The 24,686-nt window shown below is 42.6% G+C and overlaps 1 protein-coding gene across 1 annotated transcript in view; it reads left to right on the top strand.

The window, feature by feature from the left end:
• Positions 1-24,686, top strand: part of LOC115096136 (SUN domain-containing protein 3-like) — a 40,942-nt gene that overhangs the window by 7,603 nt on the left and 8,653 nt on the right. Inside the window, exons 3-9 of the mRNA XM_029610652.1 lie at positions 11,540-11,683; positions 13,024-13,093; positions 20,323-20,372; positions 21,407-21,530; positions 21,916-22,087; positions 22,351-22,435; positions 24,341-24,456. Coding sequence (XP_029466512.1) covers positions 11,540-11,683; positions 13,024-13,093; positions 20,323-20,372; positions 21,407-21,530; positions 21,916-22,087; positions 22,351-22,435; positions 24,341-24,456 — 761 coding nt within the window. The remainder of the gene's footprint in view (positions 1-11,539; positions 11,684-13,023; positions 13,094-20,322; positions 20,373-21,406; positions 21,531-21,915; positions 22,088-22,350; positions 22,436-24,340; positions 24,457-24,686) is intronic.

The following is a 24,686-nucleotide window of genomic DNA, read 5'->3' as shown; positions in this document are numbered from 1 at the left end:
CACCGATTGCCTATATCAATCTCAGTGTTGTTAATACAGTCAGTCCCACATGTGTTAAGTTATTTATTCAAAATCTCAAGCTGGCAAACAGGCATGATTCTTAATACATTCCAGTTTGTTCAATGCCTTGTGTAAAAGCGAAAATAAGATAGCACATTCCTTGTGTTCGGCCGGTCATTGTCAACATCGGCAGGAGACTTAACCATGTACTTCATATTTCGAATAAATAACAACACATGCGGGACTGACTGTACTAACAACACTGAGATTGATATAGGCAATTGGTGATGACTTTCCACTGAATTTTTCAAAATCAACAGGATAGAAACAGCCCCTGAGGCAGCTCCTGCGGGAGCAAAACTCGGCCAGAGTCGGGCAACTTTAATAAACCATTTTTTACACCGATCTTCTTCGTCTCGTTGCTTACTAGCAATATTAGATCGGCTTCCACTTTGTTAATATATTCATGTAAATCTCTTATAAAATAGCAAGTTCTGCACATACTTCTTTGTCCCGTCTTGGAATGCCCCTAGACCACCCCTTTTTGCACAGGTAAATATATACATGGAACCAAAAATGCATGCATATTTTTGATGTTTATAAAATAGAATATATGCAAATATAGTCTACTTATGTATATGCCAATTCTCCACACATGGGGTAGATTTTCAAAAAATACGCATGCACATCCATGTACATGCACTACCCGGCACGCACACATGGATGCATGATTTTATAATATGCACAAGCTGGTACACACATGTTATAAAACTCCAGGTCAGTGCACGCAAAGGGGGGTATAATTTAGCAAATTCATGTGTGACATATTGGGGCCTTCCCCAGTTCCATCCCAGTCCGCTCCAATTAAGGTGTGGACTAGGAGGGAACTTCCCAACCCCCTACCCTAACCTCCCTTCCCCTTCCCCTATCCTATCCTACTCTCCCCCATCCCTTTCCTATCCCCCCCATTTTTTAAGTCATCTTTTGCTCTTGCAAAGGAGCAGGAGCAAGTTGCGTGCGCTGGCACAGTGGAAAATGGCCGCTATACTGGGTGCCTCTAGCCTCCCCCCGCCCCGGACTGCCCCCTTTTAAGGCCCCGACACTTACACACATCCTGAGGTTTGAAAATTGGCCCGGCGCACGTAAGACCCGGCCATGCTCATAAACCCCAGGATTTACGCTCGCCAAGGTTTTAAAATCTGACCTATTGTTCCTTTGGAAATTTACCTTTTAGAGTCAAAATTTACAGTGTTCTGCAGGGAGCCATGGTTTGTGCCCTTGGCAAAGGACTGTTATTGTGATAGATAGTCTGAGTTGGAAGGGGGATAAAAGAATGGAGGTTAAAAAGAAACTAAAGGCTGGATTTTAAAACCCTGGCGCGTGTTAATCCCGGGGTTTAAGCATGTGGCCGGGTTTTACATGCACCGGGCCAATTTTCAAACGGGCCTGGCCACGCGCATAAACCCCGGGATGAGTGTAAATGCTGGGGCCTTAACAGTGGGATGTACGGGGGCAGGGTGGGGCTAGAGGCGCCCAGTACAGCGGCCATTTGCCACTGTACCGGCATGCGCAACTTGCTCCTCCTCCTTTGCAGGAGTAAAACGTGAGATAAATAAATGGGGGGCATTGATAGGGATAGGGGGAGGGTAGGATAGGGGAAGGGGAAGGGAGGTTAGGGTAGGGGGTTGGGAAGTTCCTTCCCAGTCCGCTCTTTCATTGGAGCATTCTGGGAGGAAACTGGGGAAGGCCCCAATGCGTCGCCGCGTGAATTTGCTAAATTATACCCCCCCTTGTGTGCGCTGACCCAGAATTTTATAATATGCGTGCGCTACTTGTGTTCATAATATGCATAGCTACTTGCATGCATATCTCTTGGCTCTGCCCCAGAATACCCATGACCCACCCACATTCCTCCCCTTTTTTCCCTACATTGGGATAATCATGTATTTGTACTTGTGCACACATGTGAGCAGCTTATAAAATTGGGCGGACGCGTGCATGTGCTAGATGTGAGCACATCTCCCGATTTTGGCATGCACCTGACTTTTAAAATTCACCTTTTAGCTAGGGTAGGTTTAAAAGGCACGATACCAATTTCAAAGAGTTAATGGGTTTACTACTGGAAATCATAAGGAGGCCAAGTTTCAAGTTATGTGTGGTGTTTGCAGGCCTGTGGGTACTTTGTAATTTTATTGATCCTCCGGTAAATCCAAACAGTACAATATGGGGCGGATTTTAAAAGGGCCACGCGCGTAAATCCTTCAGGATTTACGCGCGCAGGGCCCTCGCGCGCCGGCGCACCTATTTTGCATAGGTCGCCGGCACGCGTAAAGTCCCGGACGCGCGTAAGTCCCGGGGCTTTTGAAAAGGGGCGGGAGGGGGCGTGTCCGGGGCGTCCCCGAAACGACGCGGCGTTTCGGGGGCGGGCCCCGGCGTTTCGGGGGCGGGCCCGGGGGCGAGGTGCCGGCCCGGGGGCGTGGTCGAGGCCTCTGGACCACGCCCCTGGGACCGGAGGACGGAGCGGGGCTGCCGGCGACACGCGCAAAGTTACGCCTGCTTTCAGCAGGCGTAACTTTGCCGACAAAGGTAAGGGGGGGGGGGTTTAGATAGGGCCGAGGGGGTGGGTTAGGTAGGGGAAGGGAGGAGAAGGTGGGGGGAAAGCGAAAGAAAGTTCCCTCCGAGGCCGCTCCGAAATCGGAGCGGCCTCGGAGGGAACATGCAGCGCGCACTGGGCTCGGCGCGCGCAGGTTGCACAAATGTGCACCCCCTTGCGCGCGCCGACCCCAGATTTTATAAGATACACACGGCTACGCGCGTATTTTATAAAATCCAGCGTACTTTTGTTCACGCCTGCTGCGTGAACAAAAGTACGCGCTCGCGCAAGGTTTTAAAATCTGCCCCTATATGTACAAATGGAGTCCCTAACTGAGAGGGAACGATTAACATTGTGACATCAGAAGAGTGTCCGTAGCCTTGAGTACTAGTATGAATTAGAAGAACCAATGTATGTAGTATCAGGTATATGCAAAATATACAGACACATAATCATTTCATATGAATTCTCTCATTTTGATTTTCTACTTGCTTATTATGCTTAATAGTTAATCTTTCCAGACTTGTTGCGAATCTGTTGAAGCAGATGATGGCACCAATAGGGCTAAAGACAAATTACTGAAACCTATAGGTACTTTCATACCATGGGAAACATGCTTGCAAAGCTGTAGAGATGAGAAAGTGAGCATTTCATTTTGAACATGTAGTGTCCAGACAGGGTTCCCAATCACTTAAATAAGGACCATGAATTTGTCTCAAGGTAACTAAAAGACTTTGATGTAAATATATCTGACCATAACATTTATTAATTGGCATGGGGCCTAAGGTAAGGTATGTTGAGTGCCAACCTAAGAAAAGAATGTATGGAGTTGTCTATTTAGAGAATGATGGGTGAGACTGCAAGTTTGATTTAAATGGAGGGTTATTTTCTCTACATGATTTTGATCTAAGCAGTACAATAACAAAACAAGAGCAAAATATATATATAATCAGGACGATCTCACTGCAGTCCAGTCACTGTCTCTGTTGGATTTCACCTACTAGTCTTTAGTCTGAAATATGCTTAAAAGATGCTGAAGCTTCTCTGAAATGGCTGCTTAGGGTTCTGTACTGCCATCCTTGTATGGCCTTTCAACTGCTTTTCATGATCCTTTTCCAGCCTGCTTCTGTCTCTGGTTCCTATGCTCCCTGTGCTTTTCTTTTATGCATGGACCATGTCCAGTGAGTCAGCAGTATTTCCTGCCTGCCTCTTAAGGTAATCTACCAAAGTTAGCTTGGGGTAGCCTTTCAACATAGACTATTCCTGTATTTATTTATTAGAGACGTGTATTTGTTTCTAACAAGTGCCAAAAATGCAATGAATGAGGCCGATTTTGGTTCATTATGAATGGAACAAATAAAAAAATAGCCTTCTAAAAAAATTCTGAATATATTAGGGTGTTTTCATATTTGTGACAATTAAAAAAAAAAAAAAAAAGGCCAACAGCCTTGACTGGACTTTCCTGGGCTAAAAGACCATTCTGGCCTAGCTTGAGAGCTGGGCCTGATGACGAGGCTTAGCCCTGAAGCTGGGCCTGCACTGGAACTGAGGCCCAAGCCAATCTTAGACACCAGAATTAGGACTGAGTTGGCCCAGCCCTAAAGCCTAGGCCCAAGCCTTGCCCAGCACTGAAGCCTGGGCATGTGACAGGCCTAGCCCTCATCTGGGCCTGATGCTAGAGCCTTGGCTCAAGCCAGGTCCAGTGCCAGGGCCTTGGCCTAAGCCAGACTCAGTGCTTGGCCCAGGCCTGGCACAGAGCCCTAGTTCCATGACAGGCCCAGTGTCTATGCTCAGCACCTAGGCCCAAGGGGAGCCGGAGCTGGGGCCTTCCCTTGTGTAAAATTGCCAGAGCCAGGGAACTCCCATCCTGACCTAACTTTCCCACTTCCTGGATCCTTCTTGCAAAAAGGCAGGAGTACAGGTACAGAGAAGGGCTACCAAAATGATAAGGAGAATGGAACAGCTCCCCTATGACTAAAGAGGTTAGGACTTTTCAGCTTGGAGAAGAGACGGCTGAGGGGGGATATGATAGAGATGTTTAAAATCATGAGAGGTCTAGAACGGGTAGATGTGAATCGGTTATTTACTCTTTCGGATAGTAGAAAGACTAGGGGGCACTCCATGAAATTAGCATTGCACGCATTTAAAACTAATCGGAGAAAGTTTTTTTTACTCAACGCACAATTAAACTCTGGAATTTGTTGCCAGAGGATGTGGTTAGTGCAGTTAGTATAGCTGTGTTTAAAAAAGGATTGGATAAGTTCTTGGAGGAGAAGTGCATTACCTGCTATTAAGTTCACTTAGAGAATAGCCACTGCCATTAGCAATGGTAACATGGAATAGGCTTAGTGTTTGGGTACTTGCCAGGTTCTTATGGCCTGGATTGGCCACTGTTGAAAACAGGATGCTGTGCTTGATGGACCCTTGGTCTGACCCAGTATGGCATTTTCTTATGTTCTTATGTTCAGTTACTCCATGCCAATTTGCAATGCTTTAAAAATTATTCTATCTGCTTGGAGAATGGTGCTGAAGTCACATCACTTTTGCACCTTCCATCGGTGCGACCAGTGCTGGGAGAAGGTTCCGAAGTAACTTCTCTACAACACCATCCTTCAAGTGGATGGTGCCATTTTTAAAATGTCTACACCCAGGCAGGAGTGACTAAACATGTTTCTTGACCTTTTGCATGCAGGATCTGAGAAGAAGATTATTGCGGGATGAGGTGGGAGATCTCTGGCCCCAGTACTTTTACACTAGAGGAGAGCCCAGGCTCTAGCCAGGTTTGAATAGACACCAGTTCAGGGCTAGACCTCAGTGTCTGGTCAGGCTTGGTGCTATACTCTGCACCAAGTTCAGCTTAAGCCTAAGCCCAGCACTGGTCTCTGGCATCTTTTTTCCCAGCCAGGGCTGCTGAAAGTACATTTTTTTAATTGACTCATTTCTTTTCTTTTTTTCTTTTGGAGGTTTTTTTCTTGTTTAATGTTTTTTTGGGGGGGGTTTGACAAAAGAACCAAAATGAAAATAAAACATAAAACTGACCCCCCCCCCCCCCCAAATTTAGAAATATTTTGGGTCTGTACATTCCTATTATTTATTTATTTGTACGTTTTATAAACCTGTTCCCCAATCATATCAGTGGTTGCCCTATGAAGTATACAATATCAATACACATACAGAAAGTAAAACAATTATCATTATAAAAATAGCTATCATAATATAGACAAAATATGATAGTATTACAAATATTAAAAACATTTGTGAGCAGGAGAAAAAGAAATAATCCTGAATAATAGCTCTTACACCTCAGTTCCCCTACCCCTTCATTCCCCAGTTCCCTCAACTCTTAACCCACTCCAAACATTGCACCAAACTCAACCCCCTTCCCTTACTACAGCAGCAGACAATCAACCAACCTCTGTCCCCCATAGGCTCAAATCTTAAACAGGTTATAACCATGTTTTTAATTTCTTAAAAAAATGTGCCATAATCTACCTCAGATCTTATATATTTATAAAAAAAAAAATGTATAACCCACACAAAATCCAATGCTCAAGACTGTGTACAATATAAACAATCATAAAAATCTAACAAACTTAATAAGTCAGATAGAATTGCTCATAATGTCATCGCTAAGATCTACAAACATAATTGTCAATATTATCCTTTTCTTTTCTAGGGGCGCTATTACTAACATCCTTGAAACCTGACCTAACATTTATGACTATACAATACATATGCTGAATACTGCATGCATTGACCCCATCAAAAGTGTATAGAAACAGGAATGCTTTGAGGTTCTTATGGAAAGTCTTAATACAAGTAGTTAACCATAGGTGCTCTGGGAACATATTCCAGAAGCTGCCAGCCGCAACAGAAAAGGCTTTTCCCTAGTTTCTGCAAGACAAGCCAGTTGTACTGAAGGAACATAGAAAAGACCACTCTGGGATGAACTCAGCATGCATATAGGGTTGCAAATATGCAGCATGGCATTAAGCCATAGTAGGGTATTATTACCCAAAAGCTTGTGGGTCAGCATGACCATTATATATATAATTTGCCATTTGAGTAGCTACCAGTGAAGATCATACCAAATAGTAGGGATGTGAATCGTTTTAGGACGATTAAAATTATCGTCCGATAATTTTAATATCGTCTTAAACCGTTATGGAACACAATACAATAGAGATTCTAACGATTTATCGTTATAAATCGTTAGAATCGTGAGCCGGCACACTAAAACCCCCTAAAACCCACCCCCGACCCTTTAAATTAAATCCCCCACCCTCCCGAACCCCCCCCAAATGAGTTAAATAACCTGCGGGTCCAGCGGCGGTCCGGAACGGCAGCGGTCCGGAACGGGCTCCTGCTCCTCAATCTTGTTGTCTTCAGCCGGCGCCATTTTCCAAAATGGCGGCGAAAAATGGCGGCGGCCATAGACGAACACGATTGGACGGCAGGAGGTCCTTCCGGACCCCCGCTGGACTTTTGGCAAGTCTCGTGGGGGTCAGGAGGCCCCCCACAAGCTGGCCAAAAGTTCCTGGAGGTCCAGCGGGGGTCAGGGAGCGATTTCCCACCGCGAATCGTTTTCGTACGGAAAATGGCGCCGGCAGGAGATCGACTGCAGGAGGTCATTCAGCGAGGCGCCGGAACCCTCGCTGAACGACCTCCTGCAGTCGATCTCCTGCCGGCGCCATTTTCCGTACGAAAACGATTCGCGGCGGGAAATCGCTCCCTGACCCCCGCTGGACCTCCAGGAACTTTTGGCTAGCTTGTGGGGGGCCTCCTGACCCCCACGAGACTTGCCAAAAGTCCAGCGGGGGTCCGGAAGGACCTCCTGCCGTCCAATCGTGTTCGTCTATGGCCGCCGCCATTTTTCACCGCCATTTTGGAAAATGGCGCCGGCTGAAGACAACAAGATTGAGGAGCAGGAGCCCGTTCCGGACCGCTGCCGTTCCGGACCGCCGCTGGACCCGCAGGTTATTTAAGTCATTTGGGGGGGGTTCGGGAGGGTGGGGGATTTAATTTAAAGGGTCGGGGGTGGGTTTTAGGGGGTTTTAATGTGCCGGTTTTGCGATTTTTTGATTTTTAGATTTTTCACGATATTTTACCCCCCCAAACGGCAACAATACGATTCCCTCCCCCTCCCAGCCGAAATCGATCGTTAAGACGATCGAGGACACGATTCACATCCCTACCAAATAGGTGTATTGTGATCTGTCAACTTTATGCCAGTCAGAATGTGAGCTGTGCATTCTGAACAATTTGAAGAGCCCTAACAGCATTCAATGATATCCCAATATAAATTGAATTACAATAATCAAGGGTTGAAAATAACAGTACTTGTAGAACAGTGCGAAAATCTGTACAATCTCCAAAGCAGTTGTAGTTTAAAAAATGCTGCCATGATGATTGATTTTGCATAAATGTGCATAGAGAAACTTGATTCTAGTGAGACCCCAAGGCTCCTTATTTGCAATGCAATGGAAATTTGATGACCCTCAAAATCAAAAGTGGTAGGATCAGTCTTGGATGAGGATCACTGAAGAATGATAATCTCAGTCTTCTGCAAGTTTACTGCTTCACTGCTGAAAGGCAGAACAAGGCTGATTTGAATATAGCTGTCCAAGTATACATTATAGGTTCAAAGAATTGTATATCTTCTGAGTATATTCAATATCCTCACAAAGACTAACAAGTAATCTACAAATCGGGCCAAAAAGATATTAAAAAGTGCAGACAACAAAGCTGATCCTCGAAGGACTCCAGTGGTCACTGAGTGCCAATCTGAAATAGATGAGCCAAATCTAATGCACTGAGATCGGCTAGCAAGGTAGGAAATAAACCTGTTTAACACAGAACCTGATATTTTACATTTCTGTAGATTTGATGGTTAATAATATCAATGCAATGCTTTAAAAATATTGAGGAGAACAAGAACAAGAACAAAACTCTGACTGCTGTCAAAACCACCATCTAAAGGTGTCAATACTAGATAATAGCAGGATTTCCATATTGAGGTCCTTATGAAAGTCAAATTAAAAATGGTCACAATAAAATCATCAAGCTGTATAAATACTACCATTTCAATCATTTTAGCAGGAAGGGTAAAGAGGAGACAGACTGATAATTTGCCAAAACAGCAGGATCTGGAGATTTTTTTCAATAATGGTTGGACCGAGGCTTGTTTCAAACTTGAAGGCATACAGCCTTCTGAGAGTGAAAGACTGATAATCACTGAAAATACACTGGCGATGACTTCCTTAAGAACCTTTAAGAGAACACTTGAATAGGGATTTAGAGGGCTAGAAGATGAATTCATTGCCTCAATAATCTGAATAATCTGATGTTTGGTCACCAAATTAAAACTGTCCCATTTAGTCTCTGCACTTTCTAGACTGGCAACAAACTAATTAGTGATGACAGGAAAATGTATGCAAATGTCGATTTTCTTTGCAAAATAAAGAGGAAATTCATCAATGTGAGATGGAACCAAAGTTGCATTATTACATGACAAAACATGATCTGAGTACCTGGTGAGGTTCTCCGTTAATCGGAAGAGCTTGGTGGACTATTTCCAACCCAATGAAATTAAGTAGAATAGTAAAGTTTTTTGGCCTCATTGGTCATCTTTCTACATTTATCAAGATATAGTTTATTTTGTAATAAATAAATCTGCTAGCTCAGTGGGAAGGCATGACCTACACCAGTGATGTTTGGCTCTAAGTAACATACACCTGGCTTCCTTCAAAGCAGTCACATACCAGGGGACATTCTTAGGGCACTGCTGATTACCTGGACACACGGGGTGAGTTTTTCACCAGTCGGAAACTGCAGTTGTTATACTGCTAATATTCACCTTTGATAACTAAGGAATTAGGAGTAAATGATCGGGATGTATGTGTCCTCTTTTCACTGCACAATGAGAATCTTTAAAGTGTGACCATGATGTAGAGGGTAAAAGACAACATAATGGCAGAAGGTGATGATCAGATCATGGCACATTCCCTATTATAAGATGAGAGGGATTTATAGAGAAAAATAAGCAATTTAAGAAAGATTAGATCAAATGTAAACCACTTTGAACTTTGCATAAATAGTATAAAAGGTGTTTAAATAAATAAATAAAAGCATGTGGCCTCACTGATGAGTGGAGCCATGAACCACTTGACCCCATTCCAATGCAGGCATTACATTTAAGAATTGCTCACACAGCGTAGCAGGTGCAATTACAGAACATATTCTAGCTTTTAAAAGAGCTTTTCTGACTTCATTTAAAAAGGGAACTTCCAATAATCTAACCTAGATCTTTGGGTCCTGTTCCTCTCAGCACTGATGTATAAGTGCCAGCATTTTAAATGTAGCCATTTCTTAATCAGCAACTAATGAAACCTTCATAGGCCCCAGTTTGAGGTTTACAATAGAAGGATGGAAGGAGGGATATATAAAACAGAAGAGTGATACAGAAAATCTAAAGCATAGCTCTATTCAAGCTTTAACTATATCAGCAGCCATCCCTGCCCCCTCCTCCCTGTTATTAAGGACCAGACTAAGCCAGTGGGCCCATTTTCTTCACATCTTTCCCTCTTCAAAAACAGAAAATTCAAGAAACGTTAGTCCAATGACCCTGCTGGAATATCTTTATGAAGCTGGGGCTATGATGTCAGGCTTCCAAAGGTTTGATGATGGTCGGGGGGGGGGGGGGGGGGGGGGGGGATTTCCCTGCAAAATATTGCCATTTCTTCAGTCAAGTTTCTGTTCCTCATTCTCACTTTACTCACAGAGCAGAGGTTCCCAAACTTGTCCTGGAAGACTCCCAGCCTATCAGATTTTCAGGATTTCCACAGTGAATATTCATGAGATAACATTTGCATGCTATGAAGGCAGTGCATACAAATTAATCTCATGCAAATTCATTATGGATATCCTGGAAACCTGACTGGTTGGGGGTCCTCCAGGACAGGTTTGAGAACCACTGTCATAGCGTTCTCTCTCAGCCCCTGTTCCTACAGAGCTTTTTTACCTGGTTTACTCTGAGTGAGGAAATGACTCTGCAAAGTTAATGTTTCTTTGCAGACCAGTTATTAGACATCCCCTGAGTCTGGCAATAGGTCTGAATTGTAGGCTGATTCAGCACAACTGTAGTAGCTCTAGAGAGAGGCTGCTAGGGGCACAGGGGCTACTCAGGGGGTTCTTTTTTTGGATCAAGGTTCACTACATTCCTTTCTGGTTTTAATAAAAGCAAGGGCCCTAGAAACAGAGTCTACAGTTAGGAAAACATCAGACTTGCCAATTCATGAAACTATTTTTACTAACGGTCTTCCAGAGTTTTACTGGTAAGCTAACTTTTCTATGGCCATAATTTTATTGTTGCCATTTTGTGCATAGCTGAACTTACTATTTATTTATTACTTTGATTGTCTTCTATTCCATGAAACATCATAGCGGATCACAGGCAGATATACAGTGCTAAGATTTACCTCTTTATTCACCTCGATCTAATCCCCAACTCTCAAACAGTGCAGCCTCACAGTGCTGCAGCCCATGGCACTTGAAATAAACCTTGTCATTCATGACATTTTTACTGACATGAAATTATTTTTTACAGACATGTCATTTTTTGTTCTTTTCCTTTCTTTTACTGTCAGAAAATGTAGTGACAGATAGCAACCCTGGAACATATACTCCTTCACAGAAGCTATAACAGCTCATTCTTAAATGGAAAAAAAAAATGCATGTGTCAATCAACTTATGCAGGATCATTGAAATAACCTCATGATTTGCTTGAATCAATTTATCTTGTCTTATTCCAGACCCTATATACATATATCTATATATATATATATTCAAAGAGATTCTGTCTCATAGATATCAGTTAATTATCATGCTTTCCTTTGTATCATGGCAGCTGTTTAGTTCCTGGCTAATTAAATGCCATGTTTTGGGCAGATGCAAAGACAAGCAGCAGTAGCAGCAGCAGCAGTAGCAGCAGTAGTACCAGCAGCAGCAGCATTCAAATGAACATTACCAATCCTGTAGATCTTCCAAACCCTGCAATGCCCGTAAAGCATAAACAATGGACAGAAAAAATTGGTAGGCAGATACTGTCTTTCTCTGTTTTCACAATTATGTAAAGCAACCAATGATCTAGAATCAATTCTGTAAATGATAGAATGAAAGTTTGGCTGCTCAAGTGCTATGCAAAATATTTATATGGCTTAAATATTTGGGTTACCAATTATCATCTAAGGTCATCATTACTAAGACTAGGGGCCTCATTTTCCATCCGGATCACATGCGATAAGGGACGTTTCGCACGTGAAAAGTCCCTTATCACGTGCGATACCAAAATGGGGGCGGAGTCGACCCGGGAAGAGGAGGAGTCGGGGCGTCACCAGGGCCGACTCCGCGAAGACGCCGCGGATGATGAAAAGGTAAGGCCCTTTTCGCGTCCAAGTTCGCGCCCAGTAGCTACACCTTCTATGGTGGTGCTATTGGGTGCGAAACCGGCAGCGATCGCACCGCGACGGTGCGATCGCTGCCGGCTAGCGCAGGCGCGCCCCCGTTTCGACCCCTCGCCCCTCATTCCCTAAAGTATCGCAGGCGTGCGATACTTTAGAAAATGAGGCCCTAGGATTGTAGCTCTTGCAGGAGTTTAGAATTGCACCACCGATTTGCAACATAGCTAAAACCTGTACCATTCTAGTGAAAAGTGGCTAGCATCAACATACATCCTACAGGTATATGTTAAAGGACAGGGAAATCATCATTATATAGCTAAAGTTTATCAGGGTGATTTTCAGTAGAGCACGCAACTTAAATCTAGCTGGCTAAATTTTAGGGCTCTACATCCCGATTATTTTCATTTTTGTTTTGCTTTGCTTTGGTAGGGAAGGTTCAGGTTTTTTTTGTTTCTTTATTTTTCATTTTTGTTCATTTTTTTTCTGATTTGTAAACACAATTTACAAATTGTGTACGTAAAAAACAAATAGCATGCACCAAATTAATTTGCAAATTGATAATTGTGTGTGCAAAGGTCATTTTCAAAAGGTTTTACACACGTAAGTGGGCTTTTCAAAACTGTTACTTTTACATGTGTAACTCCTTTGAAAATTCACTCCATAGGGCTGAATTGTCCAAAGGTTTTGTGTGTAAATGCACTTTACATTCATAAATAGGCTTCTGTAAATTGCTACGATATATATGCTACTTTTATGCATATAAATCTGTTGGAATGAAAACAAATTTCATGGCTGTTCCTTCCAAGATAAATGGACAGATGCCTCTAGCTCATTTAAAGGTTCAAGGAATTCTAAAAATTATCACTGTTTTTGCACCTCCTCTGCAGTTCCAGTTTGCTTCTATTTGAGGATGGCATGTTCTCATTTTAATTTAAATTAACCTTTCAATTTATTCTGGTATTGTTCTTACAGATTACACTTTGACATGCCTCATATTTGGCATCAAAGGTGTGACAGTACATATTATGACCATGATTGTGAGGTAAGTGTGTGATGGATTTATCCTCTGTGGAGTATGAATGTATAATGTTTCCATTTTGTGCAAGATAAGTGAATTGTCATTACTCTTTCAAGGCATGAAGTGTGGATTCTATGGAACAGAGTGGTATGTTGAAGGGAAAGTAGGTAACATCATTATATCAAATAGAATTATGGGAAGACATTGTTGTTCAGGGTTGGGCAAAGGGGAGAGAATTTGAATAACTCAACCCAAGATTAATCCTGGATAGGAGGCTGGAACAGGCATGATGACCTTGCCATTATAAAATGTACCACTGTAAGAGATAGGTGAGCCATTGATTTATTATTATGTTTTATTTATTGATTATATATGTTTTTCACCTGCAACCTCCTATGCATGCTGGAAGATGCGGGATATACATTTTTTAAATTAAATAAAAAAACTGCAGAAAATTTCTCTTCCTCAATGCTGGCTACAAACTGCCAATGAATTAGAAATGGGCAGAGACGTGCAACTCCTTGCCTTTAAGATGTGAAGTAACTGTATTACTAATATAGGGTGTCATTTTCAAAGGCTTATCGCGGGCAATAAGCCTCTATCGCACGCGAAAAGGCCCTTTTCGCGTGTGATAGCATGCTGGGGGTGGAGTCGGGGCGGCGAGGGGAGGAGTCTGGGCAGCGAGGAAGTGGACTCGGCGGTGTCTTCACTGGTGGTGATAAGGTTAGGAATGTTATCGTCACCAGTAGCACGCCCAACAGCACCACCTTTCATGGTGGTGCTATTGGGTGTGAAAGCCGGCAGCGAAAACACCACGGTGGTGCGAAGGCTGCGGGCTTTCACAGGCCCACTCCCCCTCCACCCCCCCATCCCCCATTTTCACTGGATTCACCATTCTGAGATAGAATGGTGAATCCAGGCCATACACTGGTAAGAATATAAGAAAGGAGGACTTTGGAGGAGCAAAGGATCTTCATTTTCAGATTTCATTTTTTTTCCCTGAAATGTATGAATTAGGGATGTGAATCATTTTTTGACAATTTAAAAAATCGTTCGATATTTTTTAAATCGTCAAAAATCATTAGAGTGCGCGATACAATAGAAATTCCCCCGATTTATCGTGAAAAATCGTAAATCGGGGATTTGGGGGGAGGGCGGGAAAACCGGCACACCAAAACAACCCCTAAACCCACCCCGACCCTTTAAAACTAAACCCTTACCTTCCCCCACCCTCCTAAACCCCCCCAAAACTTTTTACGAGTACCTGGTGGTCCAGTGGAAGCCCCGGGACCGATCTCCCGCTCTCGGGCCATTGGCGGCATTTTGATGCCACTAATAAAAATGGCGCCGATGGCCCGATAAAAAACCCCCACCAACCCTTTAAAAATCGACCCCTTAGCTTCCCCCACCTTCCCAACCCCCCAAAAAATGTTTTAAAATTACCTGGTGGTCCAGTGGGGGCACGGGGAGCGATCTCCCGCTCTCAGGCCATCGACTGCCACTAATAAAAATGGCGCTGATGGCCCTTTGCCCTTACCATGTGACAGGGTATCCGTGCCATTGGCCGGCCCCTGTCACATGGTAGGAGCACTGGATGGCCATGCCCCACGCCATTTTTAAAGATGGCGCCGGCCATCTTTCACAAAGAAAAGTGCTGAAGATTCCTGCCCTCCAGTATAGCTGCCAACTCCCATTCTTTCTTGTGGCTATTAGGTTATTGCATGAGTTATGGGGGTTTCTATCACCTGAGTTTGCAGCACAACCCACTTGCACCCTGCTGTTTATTCCCTACTAGAGCTGCTGCCTGCTTCTGCCTTGGCCAGTGTGCCATTAAGAAGAGGTAAGAATATAAGAAGTTGTTATACTGGTTCAGACTGAGGGTCCATTAATCCCAGCATCCTATTTCGAACAGTGGCCAATCCAGGTACAAGTACCTAGCAAGTACCCAAACATTAAATGGATCCCTTGCTACTAATGCCAGTAATAGAAGTGGCTATTCACTAAGTCAGCTTGATTAATAGCAGTTTATGGACTTCTCCTCCTGGAACTTGTTTAACCTTTTATAAACCTAGCTATACTAACTGCCCTAACTAAATCTTCTGGCTACAAATTCCAGAGCTTCATTGAGTGAAAAATAATTTTCATCAATTTGTTTTGAATGTGATACTTGCTAACTTTTCAGAGTGCCCCATAGTCCTATTATTTAGAGATGAGCTTCATTTTTCTGGCTTGGGTCGGCTTTCAGTTCAGGCGCTTCATGGGAAAACTCATTTCCCACGGATCATTTTTCGGCAAAAATGAAGCTGGAACCTGAAACTGGAAAAACGAATTAAAAACAAACAAACCCCAAATCAGAAAAAAAAACATCCCAACCCTTCACATTTACCGTATTAAACCCCCCCTCACCATCCCAATCCAGGGGCCGACCAATGGCACCGGTAGCCCCTGTGACATCGTAAGGGCAAAGGGCCATCGGCGCCATTATGATTCATAGCAGGCCCGACAGCCCGACGGCCCGGAGGGAGAGATCGCTCAAGGGACCTGCTGGACCACCAGGGCTTTTAGTAAGTCTTGGGGAGGGATTGGGATGGTGGGGGGGGGGGGGGTTAATACAGTAAATGTGAAGGGTTGGAATGATTGTTTTTTTTAATAAATGTACCCCTCCCCCCCGCACTAACCCAAAAAACAAATTTTCCATGAAGTTCGGGGAAAATCCGTTTTGTGGTTCGTGTCCCCCGAACCACGACGAATTAGGCAATTTTGTTGAAATTGCCTAATTCATGATAAACAAATGCACATCTCTACTATTATCCGAAAGAGTAAATAACCGATTCATATTTACCTGTTCTAGTTCTCTCATGATTTTATAGACCTCTATCATATCCCACCATAGTTATCTCTTCTCCAAGTTGAACAGGCCTAACCTCTTTAGACTTTCCTCATAGGGGAGTCGTTCCATCCCCTTTATCATTTTGGTCGCTCTTCTCTGTACCTTCTTCAGTGCAACTATATCTTTTTTGAGATGCGGTGATCAGAATTGCATGTGGTTTGTTCATGGTGGTCCAGATATTGCTGGTAAAATGCACGCTATTTCCCTCTGACTTAGCCAGCAGAGTCTGCACATAACTAGGGCACTGGTTGTACAGAGTGGGGATATCCTGTCTATTAAATGTAGTCCTATACAAGATATTATATTTGGGGGCTAGCACATGGAGCAGATGTTTAAAGCCCATTTACTCAACTAACTGCAGGGGCTGGTCATTCAGGGAAATCATTTCCCTGATGCTCCTTGTTACTACTTTAGATGCTATCTTCCTCTTGCCCCAGGACAATGGTAATGAAAGCCAATCCATTTTCGGTATGGTGGGTTGCCACTGTGAATGAATGGAAGGGAGATGCTGGCCTGCTACCTGACTGGTGGAAGGAGTTGTGGGATCAGCTTAGGGAAAAATCTTCCCCTTTTCCACCTCTTTCCCCTGGCTTTTTCTTGGAGTGGCAGAAGGGGTACTCAGGTTGGTACTACCACCCTCCCCTGATGCCAGTGCTAGCAGGGGCTTTTCCTGTGGGTGATATTAACTAGCTACATTTGTCAGATGTTCCACTTGCTTCCCTCAACTGATATCCATACTGCTGTATATATACTGAACAAAACATAGGCCGTCCCTCATTTTAACGTGCCTCCAGAACAGGGATGTCTTTTGAGATCTCTTCTCTATATCCTTGGGGGCTGATACTGGCACAAGAGCTGAGGTCGAGGGTTGACCCTGAGAAGAAATGTCAGGGATATCACTCACACTCTCTACCTGCATTGTCTGCTCTTCCTGGGGGTGCTCTCAACAACATCAGTATCATCAACGCCCTCACCACTGTGCTGGAGGCTAAAATACTACTGACAAATCCACAAAAGTTTTCTTCAAGTACTGATTCAAGGAATCCTTGATAAAATTCTTCATCAGAATCAATAGGTGAATATACTGCCTTATAAGCAGTAACTATACCAGATTATGCTGGTGTTTTTTGCTATTGTACTTCTGCTGCCCTACTAATGCCAACCTTGGATAGTTCTCTCACATTTTCCTTCTGCTCCAAAACTAGAGGGAGAGGAACAGGCAGTCTTGTTACATGCTTCCAAATGTCTGCTTTGAGCTGTCATCCTCTCCTGCTAAAACAGTATATTTCCAATGTTGGGGTTAGACTGTCTTTTTTTTTTTTTATCTCTGTTGCTATGCTGTGTTACTTCTCCAGCAAATTCTCTACTCTTGCTAAAACTGCCATTCCCTCCTTTTTCTTTTTCTCTCAGTCACAAGACTGCCTGCTGAAGATTTGGAAATCATAAAGAATGCAGTATTTATTGAGATTGTACTCTCACTCACAGTGCCACTCTACTGTGTGGAGAACTGTCTGTCTCACACACATATATACAGTATATGTGTGCTGTGCTGTATGTGATTCAGTGCTGATTGACTTCTTTTTCACACCTACACACATAAAAAAAAAAAACCCAAAACTGTTAGTTGAAAAAGAACCAAAAAGACTTGCAGCCTGGTAAGACCCTTCAGTCTGTCAGTTTGTTACCTTCACTGCTCTCTTATCTCAGACACTCAGACAAGACAGGGACAAAAAAAAAATCTGTAGTACTGCTACAATCTCCATACTCCTACCCTGAACCCTCCCAGTGAAAAGGAAAAACAGCAGTGCCACTCTCTGGGTCTTTCTAGTATAGTGAGTGAGACTACTACAACAGAAAAGATCAGAAGCAGCCCTTTACCAGTGACAAATCCAAAAGTTTCTAGCTTTTATTTTAAACTCAGAGACAGCTTCTCAGCACATGACTTTGTCTGCCAACTGTTAGAAAAGAAATACAAAGCTTCTTATACATGCTCAGACTTTGCAGTGGGAGTGGTCAGCATCACTTGATCCAGATAGCAGCTATAAGCTAGTTAGAAAGATGTGGCATCATGATTTTTCTTCTCTCTGTTTCCATGCCAACTTGTCCTGCCTCTGCTCATATGCCACACAGGCAAGCATTGGTTGCTATAGTTACCAATTGTTTGGTTTTTGCTCAGCAGTATATTACAATAGACTTAAATGTGCCATAAATTTGAATAAGAAACATAAACAAATGAGACAAAACAATTTGATTCATTTGTGGGACCCCTCCATTCATTTTGGGGGTCCATGAATAAAACCAAATAGACTCCATTGTTATGTTTTACACATTCATTTTAAATGAATGCACATTGCTATTGTATTGTGCTATTTTGAGCTATCGGTACTTGCTATACTTTTACAGCTCTATTTTAAAAGTGTTGCTCATGCAAAAATGGCCACATATAGGCATATGTGGGCTGCGCATGAGCAATGCAGGTTTTAAAAAGCTGCAAAATGCATGGGTATTTACCCGTAATTGCATAAGCAATAAGGAGGCAGGAAAGGGCATGGGCAGGCCATGGACATTTTGGGGTGGGGACAATACTTATGTGTGTAACTCTAAAGTTTAAAAACAGAAGCCGCAGTGCGCATATCCGTGTAACTTTATTTCTGCTCCTGAGGAGGAGCAATTCTGTAGATCCTAAGTATTAGTACTTATAGTACAGGGCGAGAGGTCTGGGTCAACTGGGTAGTGTGCAGGATAAAGAACCAGAGGAGTCTGAAAGTCCTTGCTATTAACTGGACAAAGTGGAGGACTAATTGGAAAACTGGGAATGTGGCTTATGTGAGCTTGTTTTTAAACTTCGCTGCCATATGCACATAAAAGCTGACATGGGCCTTTTGAGGACACATGAGTGCTAGCTGTGCTCAAGTAATCTCTTAAAATTAGGAGCATACTTACGCGTAGTTGGTGCATTTTAATACATTCCTGCATAAGTGAACGCATGATTAAAAATTCTAGTTTATTCTTGCTCGCATGCTGATATGCACGTGTATGGGTACATGCGCTATTTTAAAATCGACCTCAAAGTGTGTGAATGGGGATTGTTGGTCATTACATGTAAAATGGTGAGATGTATTCTTTATGAATTCAATGTCCCCAGTTATGGCTAAGAAAGCAGGGAGGCTAATGCAAGGTTTACTAACAGGATTAAGACAGGATTTCTTTTATAATCTAGTTTGCCTCGGGAAAAAATGGTCTTAGAAAATCATCTTGTCTGTGTACCTGTCTCTCTGCCTCTCTTTAAGCATATCCTCCTCTGATAACTATTGAATCATTTATCCAAATGCATTCAGATTTCTGACACAGATAGTAGGCCACACAGAGGCCCCCTGTTCACACTTTTCATATGACATGATGCCCCAAAAACTTTAAAAAGCTGTCTGGCTTTTTGCGTATAAGGCAAAAGATTGGTTCAGTTGTAATCTCAGAAAGGTCAAAGCATTTTGCCATGTCTTTGAACATTTTAAAAACTGCTGTGGCATTGGTCAACACTGAGTATTTGAAAGCTACTCAGCCATTATGGGTAGTCCTAACCATATGCAAATTTATGCACCAAAGAAGGAAATTAGGGCTTATGAAATATTTATGCATATTCTGGTTTTCATTTCATATACATATGACTGACTCTTATCTCAAGAACATTTTAAAAAATGTCCTTCTACATCTGATAGTGGTATTTTTATTTTTCTCCTTTTTCGTCATTTATTTCTATGCAGTATGGACATGTAAGTGTTTCAGAGAATATTTAAATAAGACAAGGAGAAGCTTGAAGTGTGAACAGGTATTTTTGGAATCTTGCCCTTAATATGCAGTAACATCACAGAAAGAGCACATGGGTCCTTCTGCACAATTCCAGAAGTTAGTGATGTCATAAAAGTAGCTACATATCAGATAAGGGATACGATTCCTACATGTGATATTATTGTTATTGATTATTATAATACAATTTATTGTATATTACATATTTAGAAGTGGGATCTGGCCTACTTCTTTGAGATCCATAGAGCCTCAGTGATGTGTTTTTAACATAGGGCATGATTATTTGTATTCATCCTAGTGGCTGAATATATTTTGACCATACATTTTTCTAAGTTTCAAATTAAGGGCAAATTGACTTCCAAGAGTCTCATGATATGGTAATAGGTGTTCTGCTTCCCCAGAAAAGGAAAGTGCTCAGTCAAGAACATGTAGATCTGGAATATTTAAAGCTTTAAAAAAAAAAAAAGAAAAAGAACACTTTTAGAAATGATTGTTGTTGACAAAATCTCTAGAATTGCTGCAATCACTCTGGATTCTCTATCTCCCTGCTCTCTTGCAGACTGATAAAGATTATGCGTGGAACTTCATTAGGGCTGATGGTTCTTTTTGGTGAGTGTTCATGACATTTAAGAGAATGGCAATTGTATAAATTCCAGTCTTTCCCTTTCTATAATAATTATGGGGTCAATGTTCACTAAGCTGCTTTAGTGACAAGGTACTCAGATACTTTTGTATCAGTGTTGAGTATTATGAATTTTCTAAAGGAAACTATGTCTGTTGATGGGATTAGGCAGGTGAAATTATGTGTACATATTTGAAATTTCTATATACAGCATAAGCATAGTTTATTCCCCTGATCCAACTCCACTTCCCAAAATGCCCAGTTTATTTAGCTGCTGTACACAGGCTAATATTAATACCATTGAATCTTGCCGGTTAACTCCTTAGTGAACTAGATCTGTTTGAAAATTGCCCTATTTTTATTTGTTGATATGGAAATCTTAATTAAGGCAAATGTAACTAGGTTCTTGGGGCACATGGAGATAAAATGGCAGGCTTAGTTTACTCAGATCCAGTGACAGAAAAGGCTTGAACTCCTCTACCAAGCATTCAAATATATGGAAAACCGAAGGTGAAACTCAAACCTGGTGAATTTCAGGCTGTTTTCAGTTCAATGGGTATTTTTTTAAGTGTTTTCTAGCAACAATTGCCCAAGCAAATCTGGAGAATATCTGAGCAGATGAGGATTTGCCATAGATTTATCTATTTTCAGGAATCCACATTAGATCTGTCTCTTGAATCAGGGTGAAGCTGCTAGAGCTCTAAATTCAGCTTTGCTGATTTACAGTGTCTGTTTCAAATATATATACTGTATTTTTTGTTTGATAAATAATTTAACTTACCCTCAAATTAAAAAAATATTGGAAGTATTCTCTCAAAAATTCTCCAGATTCATTTTCCAATGATATAACAAATACCCCACCCCCTATCTGAATTTCAGTGACATTTTGCTTAGTGTAGTTAAACTAACTTCATATGAAATTGAAATCCAGTTCCTAACTCACCCTGGGGCTTTGTTACTGTGTTTTAGCTAGATGCACTCTTGCATTACTTTCGATTTCTTTTGCTTTCATCACCTACAGGTTTTTGGTTTGTCTTATCAAATCCAATGATTAAATTTAACTTACAAGGCATTGACGACGCAATTGTTAACGTGAGAACAGCACAGATGCTACAGAGCTGCCAAAGTGACCTTGAGACTGAGAAGTAAGGCAATATTGTGTTTACCTTTTAATTTTTATGCATTGAAGCCCTTCCATATTCACACAGAGCTAATTTTGCCCTCTTTACCATGTGCACTGACTGGCCATTGCTGATGCCCCTGTTCTCCCTTTCCCCTGGGTGTGCCGCCTGATCCTGATTCAATTCCACAAGCGCCCCACCTCCTCCGTGTAGCTGCATGCTCCAAAATGCTAAGAACGTTGTGCAGTGCTTTCAATAAATGGGCATTCTTTCTTATTGCCCCCTGAGAAACTTTCCTTGCTATAATTTGCAGGCAGTTTTCATCAGCAGTGCTCAGCAAGACTGCACAAAAGCAAAATGTATTTTTTTTCACAGAATTTCCATTCATTTTACCTTTACTTTTGTCAAGGAAATATGAGGAGCTGGCATTCCTTCTCCAACAAATTCAGCCCCTGCAACAACATCTGGCAGAACTAAAGGCAGACATTGTGACTATAAAAAATAATGTCAAGGACTTTGTCCTCCAGTCTATTCATAATGAAATGCAAAAAGCTGAGACTGCTGAATTCATTTCCAGGGAGGTAAGGGCCAGATACTAAGTTAGGTTTTCACACTTTTCTCCAATCCCTTCTTTCCTCTTCTTCCTTCCAAGTCATTTTGCAGTGCACCCACTCCTCTGTTCCTATACTGGAGCTCCACACTCAGTTCTGCTAAAGCATCTCGAAGCTGACCTGCATAACCCCTTGCTATTTCATTAATGGGCCTTACAGTACTTTAACACATGCTATTTGTGTCTTTCTTTGTATATGTTTCTCCCTCTGTTCTGTTTCTTTTTTCTTCACAGAAACTTACAGAGATGCTTAATAAATTACTTAAAAATATAGCTGAAGATCATGTGCAGGTAGCAGATTATGCCCTGAAATCATCAGGTATGTGAACACATGGTTACAAAATATTAGGAATGGGGATTGGGTAGATTGAAATAGTCATATTAAATTGAAATAGTGTGCACTAAGTGGAAACAATAATTTTCCTCCCCAAAAAATCAACAAAACAAATGGGGAAAATTTAAACAAATATTTTCTGTTTGCATACCCCCTACAAAATATAAGAAACATTTAAAAAGCTGACACTCCATGTTTATCCTCCCTATCTTTTCTTTTCCTCCCATTTCCTCTTTCTCCCTCTCGCATCTATTTTTACATTTCCCTCTAAATCTTTTTTCTGTTCATCCCTTTCTGCTCTCTCCTGCTGTCTACCCTTCCTAATTCCCTTCCTTCATGTATCATCATCTTTCATTTTTTGTTCATCTGCTCATGAATGAAAAGTGCCCTGTATCAGGGAATGATACCAACTGGGGAAAAAAGTAGTAGATATTCTATTTTGGATTTCCATTGATTATTAGGGATGCTAGGGATGCGAATCATTTTTTGACGATTTAAAAAATCATCCGATATATTTTAAATCGTCAAAAATCGTTAGAGGCATGATACAATAGGAATTCCCCCGATTTATCGTCAAAATCGTAAATCGGGGGAGGGGGAGGGGAAGGGGGAGGGCGGGAAAACCGGCACACTAAAACAACCCTAAAACCCACCCCGACCCTTTAAAATAAATCCCCCACCCTCCCGAACCCCCCCAAAATGTTTTAAATTACCTGGGGTCCAGTGGGGGGGTCCCGGTGTGATCTTCCACTCTCGGGCCATGGCTGCGTTAATAGAAATGGCGCCGGCGGGGGTCCGGGAGCGACCTCCTGCACTCGGGTCGTATTGCCATATTGCAAAATGGCGCCGGCCTTATGGCCATACGGCCGGCGCCATTTTGCAATACGGCAATACGGCCATACGGCCGGCGCCGTTTTGCAATACTCGGGCTGTATTGCAAAATGGCGCCGGCCATATGGCCGTATTGCCGTATTGCAAAATGGCGCCGGCCGTATGGCCGTATGGCCGGCGCCATTTTGCAATATGGCAATACGACCCGAGTGCAGGAGGTCGCTCCCGGACCCCCGCTGGACTTTTGGCAAGTCTTGTGGGGGTCAGGAGGCCCCCCTAAGCTGGCCAAAAGTCCCTGGGGGTCCAGCGGGGGTCCGGGAGCGATCTCCTGCGCTCGTGACGTCGGGGGACAGGAACCAAAATGGCGCCAGCGCTACCTTTGCCCTGTCATATGACAGGGCAAAGGTAGCGCCGGCGCCATTTCTATTAATGCAGCCGTGGCCCGAGAGTGGAAGATCACACCGGGACCCCCCCACTGGACCCCAGGTAATTTAAAACATTTTGGGGGGGTTCGGGAGGGTGGGGGATTTATTTTAAAGGGTCAGGGTGGGTTTTAGGGTTGTTTTAGTGTGCCGGTTTTCCCGCCCTCCCCCGATTTACGATTTAAACGATTTTTTAAAAAAACAAACCGCGACGATCAGATTCCCTCCCCCCCCCAGCCAAAATCGATTGTTAAGACGATCGATCACACGATTCACATCTCTAAGGGATGCTGCTTCCATGCCAGAAACCATGTGCTCTTTTTAACTCCTATTTGATTTGTATCCCATTAGTTTACTGCATCCTGCAGGGATCCCTGTTTTTAATGTGCATGTTACAAACATTTTACTCCAGTTTTAGCACAGGTTTTATTATATCAGCCCCAAAATGAGCTACTCCGAAATCTGCATAGTGAAGCCTTGGATCTCTTCATACTGTCTAGGGGCTATCCCAGCCTAGTTCTGGCATCAGGAACTTGATAGTTTAACCAGAAACCCTATGCCCAGCTCAATGTATTGTGCCTTCAGAATTATGCAGGATGTAAACCATCCTCCCTTACTGTGAATATGTAATTTTCAGGTGCCAAGATTGTTTTAGCTAGAACAAGTCAGAGCTTCATGAGAGAATCCACATCATTTCTGCAGCGCCATTTAAACTTCAGGGCATATAAATCAAACCCTGACTCCATTTTGCAGGTAAGAATTTGCTGTAACACAAAGGGCATTTTACGCGATGATATTATTCACCTTATGGAGATCCTGTTCCTTTCATTTGATAATGCACAGTTGGCACACACAAATATCCAATACTGATAACTGCATGATCTGCTATACAACTGAGATTATTTTCTTTGTAAATATTTATGAATTGAGGCTTCATTTAGTAAATTTTGAGGGTGATTCTTACAGCTATTTACATGGGTAAA

The sequence above is a fragment of the Rhinatrema bivittatum genome, chromosome 7 (assembly GCF_901001135.1).
Source record: "Rhinatrema bivittatum chromosome 7, aRhiBiv1.1, whole genome shotgun sequence".
Taxonomy (NCBI): Eukaryota; Metazoa; Chordata; class Amphibia; order Gymnophiona; family Rhinatrematidae; genus Rhinatrema; species Rhinatrema bivittatum.
Note: the sequence above shows the minus strand (reverse complement) of the source record. Positions and strands in the feature narration are given on the sequence as shown.